Genomic DNA, 7940 nt, shown 5'->3' with positions numbered 1-7940 from the left:
TTTCAGCGATTCTCCTGGGTGCTTCCACTGAAAGTGCAGAGTTCCTTAAAGAGCAAATCACGGATGATTTGCATCTTTTTAAAGTACTGTGAGTGCATGACCATGGCAATGCTGCGATCATGTCTCTCCTTTTTTAAAGGGAAAGGAGTAGACCCCTCTGTCACTACCCGCCCTGGTTTTTCTGCCACGAGCAGAGAACCGCCGGCTAGTGCTCTGGGAGATCTGAGAATGACAGTGAGAGCTTCTCCACCGGGCCACGCCCCACGGACCTCTCACTCCTCCCATAGCACTTGTTCTGTGCGGCTGCTGAGTGATCAGATGTTGATTGCAGCATCGGGGGATGGGCTTTTGACCTCTGAGGATGAAGATTCGGAGGGGCTGCCCCCCTCAGGTGTTGTCGCCACTGCCGAATCGGACCTAGAGTTGACGGCCATGCTTGCCCGGGCAGCCGTGAGCATTGATTGGTTTCTCAGGGTGGAGCGCGGCTCACAACCGCATTCTAAACCGGTTCCTTTCTTCCCGGAGGTGCATGAGGAAGTGACGAAGTCATGGACGGCCCCTTTTATGGCCAGAAGCTGCTTGTCTCCTTCCTCCGTATTCACTACTCTTGATGGTGGGGCGGCTAGGGTGTGCGTCGATATTCCCCAGGTGGAGAGAGTGGTTGTGGTGCACCTGTAGGCCAAACCCTGTAGGCTGTCGGCAGCTCTCACTGCTAAAGCTTATAGTGCTGCGGGCCAAGCCACCTCTGCCCTGCATGTCATGGCTATCCTGCAAATTCACCAAGCCAAGGCCCTAAAACAAATGCATGAGGGTAGTACCGACCCGAGGTTGATGCAGGAGCTGCACACAGCGACTGACTTCGCCCTCTGGGTGACGAAAGTCATGTCGCGGTCCCTTGGGAAGGCGATGTCCACTCTGGTGGTCCAGGAGCGCCATCTCTGGCTCAATCTGGTCGAGATGAGAGACGTTGACAAAGTGAACTTTTGACGCTCCCATCTCCCAAGCTGGCCTGTTCGATGATACTGTCGAGGACTGTGCCCAGCAGTTCTCGGCAGTACAACAGCAGACTGAGGCCATACAGCACATCTTGCCCCTACGTGATCCTCCAGCTGTCACCATTCCATCGAGGGCCATGTCTCAGCCTGCTTGTCGCCGTGAGTGCCCTCCTGCGTCCTCCGTGCTGAGACATAATCAAGGCTGGCGCGTTGAGCCCTACGCAGGAGGACAGTGCCCCCCGTGTCCCATGGAGTCGTTAAGTCTTCAAGGAAGACGAAGCGGCCCTGACACGGGCAACCCAGAGATGTGGGAGACTGCTCTTCAGGAAGTGTTGAGAACAGCACTGCTCCTGTCTCCAAGCAGAGGTTGGCCAACAGGATAGTCCATCGCCTTGTCGTACCAATCCCGAGGCAAGCCATGCCCCCTGGGGGTGAAAGCTCACTCCACTCGCAGTGTTGCCTCCTCCTGGGCGTTTGCACACGGCGCCTTCCTGGCAGACATCTGTCGAGCTGTGGGCTGGGCGACACCTAACACCTTTGCAAGGTTTTACAACCTTCGCTTACAGCCGGTTTCTTCCCATGTGTTGGGTAACAGGTAATTGGCGGGAAGAACTGGTGTCACGCTTGCTGCACCATTCCCTGTCAGACGGGGATGCAAGCGCCTTTCTTCTCCCAGTAGAGTTCCCCGGTCGGCGGACCCTGATCGAGCATCCTCCAGCCCCCCCAGCAGACAGACTTGGCGTAGCAGTCTGATGCCAGGCCCAGTACTGGTGTTAGCATGCCCGGAGTCCCGGTCAGCCCCTGTACTGGGCTAGGTGTCCATATGGCTTGATTCCCTGTCGGTAATCCCATATGTGTATTCTTCCACGGTAAGGTTTCCCCTTTGGTAAACCTGCGTCTTCCCTTGACAGACCCACTCTGTCAGTCTCTTCTGGCAGTTGTTCCATCCCTACTCTAAGGTAGGACTTGACTCATAGACCTATTCCATTTGTAGTACTGCCCCCTAGGTCAGTCCATATTAGTATCTCCACATGTCACCTCCCTACAGGTAGGATGTGGCCTCCGTAGCGACCTTTTCCTAAAGGCTCGCTTCCCCTTCTTTCTGCCAGGCTGAAATAACAAATAGGAAAGATTTGAAGCAATCTTTTATTGAATGTTGAAATCCCTTTCAAAAACATTTTTTGTGGATGGAACAGTACTCTCCATTACATGTACATGTACTCACCATTTGGTCCCCTTCGGTTCCAAGGTCAGTGAATTTGCACTGGGGCATTGGGAAGGTTACAACCTTGACATAGCTTTTGTCTTAACACGCCATGGCTTGTCAACATTTTCAGTGCCACAGGGTTGTGACGGTGTTCAGGTTGTGGCATTTTACATTGACTCCTAATGTCATCACGACATACCTCATAGTTACCGACAGATAGGGAACATCTCGGTTACGTACGTAACCCTCGTTCCTTGATGGAGGGAATGTTATGTCCCCATGCTACAGCCTGGAACCATTCGCTGATGCCGGGACACATTATCGGCTCCTCAGTGTAAAACCTGAATGAGTGGATGCACGCTGTCGCCTTATATCTGGCTCTATCTGCCGTGTGCTGCTTTATATATATATATATTTTTTTTTTATATATATATATTTTTTTTTTTTTACATTTTACCTTATTTGTATATTTGTATAGTTGTATTTTATATTTAATCTGTATATCTGTATTTATGTTCTACTGTTAGTGTTATCTGTATGCACCAAGGGTCTGAGAGTAACGCAATTTCAATTCTCTGTGTGTATGTGCTGTACATGTGGAAGAATTGACAATAAAGCAGACTTGACTTGACTTGACTTATATACCCGAATGCACGGGGAGTGGCTCAGCATGCAAAATCCACAAACCAATTATCATTGGTGTTTTCTCTTAAACTCAGAGATGATTTGGCTCCCAAGTTAGACCCCTAATGTCGTCACAACGTTATTTCACTTCTCTTTATGTGTTTTGTTCTTGTATTAATTTTACCTGGCAATACTTTAGCGTGAGAGTGGCCGCTGTAGCGAGAGAACTCCACTTAATTCCTGTGCCATGGGCACAATTTAAATCCAGGGATGTGAACCGATCTCCTGCACTTTTGGACTGCATCACCATTTCTGCATGAATCATTTTGAATAAAATAATTTTCAAGTATTGGTTGAGGCACCTGAGATCAAGAATGGGACGAAGACCACCGTCTTTTTTTTTTTCTTTTGGAATAAGTTGAAAAAAATTCAGTCTGCTGTGTGTTGAAGGAGGCATCTTTAATATTACTAATTTTAATAAGAGACACTCTGCCTCTTCAACCAGTGTGGGTTTTAATTTTGGGTCCTCCGTGAGCTTCCCTGTGACAAAATATTCTCTGTATATTTATGTTGTTCATTTCTGTTTAAATTTCTCATGACTTTTTTTTTTACAGTTTGCACACATTGAAAGAGTAAATGAGCCAATTCAAGGACAGATTTGTTCACTTTTTTTGTTTTATTGCCATATGAATTTAACATAGTATACAACAATATAAACATAATACATATTGTAGAATAGGTTTCAAAATCTGATACATTTTCTAATAAAAGAAAATGTTTACATTTTTAATGTGACCATGTTGCAAAATTAAAATAGCTGAAATCTGTTTAGTCTAACGAAAAATATCCTATGGTTTATAACAGTTCTGTAGATACACATCTTCTGTAGATACACCTGTGCACAGACAGTCAACAGCACTGATTTATCATGGTAAGAAGCAGGTTTCTACTTTCATTGTTCACTGTACTGGATTCAATCATTGCTGAGACAGGAAAAGTTTTGCCAGACCAGCTTTCAGATAACTCAGAGCATCTTTATTTGCTTCTTCAGTTACAGCTTTTCTCCTCATTTCCTCCAGCTCTCGCACCCAGTTTTCTTTCCCAGCCTCCTTTACTCTGGGGATGAAGAAGTCGAGATGCTGAAGAGTGAAGGCAGAGTCTGGTTTTAATGCGATCTGAGACAGATGCTTGATGGTCTGGTAAGCTTCGGACAGAAGATTTGACTTTTGGTCCTCAATATCCTTCAGATCTTTGTCAAGATGTTGCATTAAAACCAAAAACCTTTTGGTTTGTTCATGAGCTTTTTCATATTCCATTTTTATAGAGTCAAATTCTATTGTCGTGCTTGAGGTGCTGATGACATATTTCTTGTCTTCTTTGACGTGTTTGCTGTGATGACACTTCCCTGTGCACACTGTGCAGAAACCGTTTTTCATGACTTCACATTTGCTGGGATTAGAAACCCACCAGCAGTCAAACTCATGGCAGTTTTCCTCACAGACGGTGCAGGTCGTCGCCTTCCTGTGCTTCCATGACTTGCTCTCGATGTGCACCTTATGTTTGACTGTCTTTTTTACTTTAATGGTGAAGTTTTTACACTCCTCAATCATTTCCTTGTTTTGCACCATTGCCTCCTGGATCTGGCGTTTTTCAGCTATTTTCAGCTCCTTCTCTTGAACTCGCAGCGTTAAGTTGCAGATGGATGCTTCAAACTGAATGCGCTCCATCAGGACATCTGAAGTCAACTCTAAACTTCTTCTGTTCCTTGCAGTCAGAGACTGAAGGAAATGCTTCATGCCTTCCACGCTGTCTTCCCAGGCGTCTCTTTGAGCGCGAACGTGACGTTCTTTAGTGTGACGGCCTTCAGCCTGTCTGTTGTTGAATAAGAAATAAACAGGTTCGGCACTTTTGTCTTGTCTGCAGGGGATTCTAGCTTTTTTAATGGCACCGATGACGTTTGTGGGTGGCAGACCATCAGAGTGTGTGATTAAAAACACAATGTTGTTCACAATGTCTTTTCCAAACAAAGACAGAATTGAACTGATAATGTAATGCTGTCTGTCTGAAAGACGATTCTTAGATGCTTGAGTCACAAAACACACGGCATCGACTTCACAAACTCCATCATTGCACTGAAACAGTGCAGATAAATTCTCAGCAACTTCCAGATCTTTGTCCAGTCCTCTAGTGTCTCCGTAGCCTGGAGTATCTATGATGGTGAGCGATATGCGACTCTTTACAGGAAAGACCTCATACATGGTGATTTCAGAGGTTTGTGATTCCGATTGATCTCCAGCTGCTTCTTCTGTGATTTCATACCATATTTCATCCTCAAACTTCACTCCCAGTAAGTAATTGACCATGCTGTTGATGATGGTGGTCTTGCCGACGCCAGTTTCTCCCACCAGCAGAATGATTTTGTTTGGTTTACTGGTGTCTTTTCTCCCATAAGTCCATTTTCTGACTTTTCCATTGTCATCAAGATCATTCCTTTCTGTATGTAGACGGAATCGTTTTGGAGGACCTTGGTGAATCAGAGATAGTCTACGTGGTGGAAGCTTCGGCCTTCTGTAAAATGCAGAAGGAGGAAAATCAGAATGTTTGTGTAACAAGAACTTAAATTTATATTAACCATTTTGTGGTTATGTAAAATCTAAAAATGTAATTAATACTTTTTAGCATGAATATAATCTAATTCTGAAACAATGTTTTAGACTGGGAAGTCCTTCTGAATATAGATAGCATGTAAAAGATCAACATTTAACTCCAGACAAACCAGCCTTAATACAACAATCACATTTTTGTTTAAACACCCATATATTTCAATAATCCATAAAAACATTATCTTACTGCATATTGGAATGTTCAGTCGCACTACTGCTGCTGCGACGACAGCTGTTACGGGGTAATTCCATTTTTGCTGGGGTTAAAGGGACAGTCCACCAAAAATTCAAATGCTGTCTTCATTTACTCTCTCTCATATCATTCCAAACCTGTATGACTTAATTTCCTCTGTGGAACACAAAAAAAAAAATTTTTTTGAAGAACACTGGAAACCTAACAAAATTGGGCCCCATTGACAATCATTGTATGGACAAAACACCAATATATTTTTTTAAATGTCTTCCTTTGCGCATAATTCTGAAGTTATTTGTCAAATAATAAAATTAGTTTATTTTCTTATATATATTTGTCTAATACTCCACATATTGCTTAAATCTTTAATTTAAGATCCAGTTAGCAAAATTCAGTCTGTTCTACAAGTGGATCAAGGAAGCAAAAGTTTAATAATATAAACTTTTATACTGTTGCTGATTTTGTCTGTTGAGTTGAATCCCCTTAAATGTAAAAAACTATATATAATTTAGTAGACTCCGTAGTGATATTTTGATCTGTTTTTTTTTTCCAAAACTCACAAACAAACATAATATGATAACTACAACAATAGATATTTTACATAACAAATAATACATTTGCTTGTTTAAAACGTGTTCTTAAAGTATTTTTTCAAACTTTTTTTAGAGAGAGCATTTATTTATAATACTTACACCTTTCGAGACCATATTGTTGTAGAGTTGTCACAGCAAAGCTCTTGAGTCATTGTGGAATGTCTCAAGGAAGAGGTTAAGGATATGAAAATCTTTCCTGCTCTGAAACTGTGGACTTCCACACGCATGCGCGCACACATCAATGTATCTCCCACAGGCTTTGTTTAGGGAAGGGCGTGGCCTCAAAATTAAAGGTGAATGATGCAACAGAACGCCAGCAGTGGGCAACCATTCTTCATTTAAACCAGTTTTATTGCTGAAATACAAAGTACACAGAACAGTTTTGACAGTGTATCCATCTACCTTGATAAAACATGGCTATTGACCAGTCGGCATCAGGGATCTGAACTTTATGGTTATGAATGCAAATAGACCTTCAGTATTTCGTCTACTCTGGATTTTTTTTTTCTTTTTTTTTTTTTTTAGTTTCTTTCATAATGCTTGAAACTTTTCATTTGAATACTGTAGATTTGATCATTAAATCCAACGTAATCTTAATGGTTAATCAGTGAAGCATTTGGCATATCTACAGTCTGTCTCTCTTGTACTTTATTTAGTTTACATTAATTTAATTGATAATTATTCTGCTTCCACATGTAAACACAGGATCATGCATTGGGTTCCTCTATTACTTCATAAAGCATCTTCATTATCTGTAGTATTTCTGTAGTTGTTCATGTCAGTTTGCATTTTGCATGACTTTACAAACATTGAGAGAATAAACGAGCCAATTCAAGGACAAATTTGTTCACTTTTTTCTTTCATTATTTTATTTTATTGTGTAAAACAGTACATAACAATATAAACATAATAATACTCATTATATGCAATAGTACAAAATATGAGGTTTCAAAATCTGATGGTGCTTTTTTTTTCAGAAAAGTATAAATTTTTATGTGGCCTTCATATTACAAAAAAAAAAAAAAAGAAGAAAATAGCTGAAATCTCTATGATGTAACCCAGGGATTGAAAAGCATCTTCTGATTTATAGAAGTTCTGTAGATACACCTGTGAACAGACAGTCAACAGCACTGATTTCTCACGGTAAGCAGCAGGCTTCTACTTTCATTGTTCAATGTACTTGATTCAATAATTTCCCAGTCATAAACAGTTTTGTCAGACCAGCTTTCAGATCAGAGCACCTTTATTTGCTTCATCAGCTTCAGCTTTTCTTATGGCGGCAAACGAAGCGGAGTCCAGCCCGGGGTCGTCACATGTGGTTGCCGCAAGCCCTCCAGACGCTCCTTCGTCAAATCCGCAGGCCGCGCCGTTCTCAAGCCAGCCGCCTCTGCTCACTCTAGGCCACCGCCGCTCACTGTAGGCCAGCGTGTGTGACGCTGTGTTTCGTTGTGAAAGCGAAACTACTTTGTTTGGCCTTCCAAAAGAGGACGATATCTGCTTCGTCTTGCCTAGAGCTGATCCATGCTGGTCGCTGAGGAAATACAACAACTTTGCGCTGTGGATCACCGGATCGGCTTTCACCGTGGACGAAGCGGAGTCCAGCCCGGGGTCGTCACATGTGGTTGCCGCAAGCCCTCCAGACGCTCCTTCGTCAAATCCGCAGGC

General features: G+C 42.8%; 1 protein-coding gene across 1 annotated transcript; it reads right to left on the bottom strand.

The window, feature by feature from the left end:
• Positions 1-3710: 3710 nt before the first annotated feature.
• LOC107699390 (uncharacterized) lies at positions 3711-5780 on the bottom strand. The gene is made up of 2 exons (XM_016500628.1): positions 5677-5780; positions 3711-5394 (listed from the first exon to the last, which is right to left on the bottom strand). Exons 1-2 carry the CDS (start codon positions 5739-5741, stop codon positions 3804-3806), a joined length of 1656 nt encoding a protein of 551 aa, XP_016356114.1. The 5' UTR covers positions 5742-5780; the 3' UTR covers positions 3711-3803.
• Positions 5781-7940: the final 2160 nt, after the last annotated feature.

The sequence above is a fragment of the Sinocyclocheilus anshuiensis genome, unplaced genomic scaffold, assembly GCF_001515605.1.
Source record: "Sinocyclocheilus anshuiensis isolate Anshui unplaced genomic scaffold, SAMN03320099.WGS_v1.1 scaffold971, whole genome shotgun sequence".
In the NCBI taxonomy this organism is placed as follows: domain Eukaryota; kingdom Metazoa; phylum Chordata; class Actinopteri; order Cypriniformes; family Cyprinidae; genus Sinocyclocheilus; species Sinocyclocheilus anshuiensis.
Note: the sequence above shows the minus strand (reverse complement) of the source record. Positions and strands in the feature narration are given on the sequence as shown.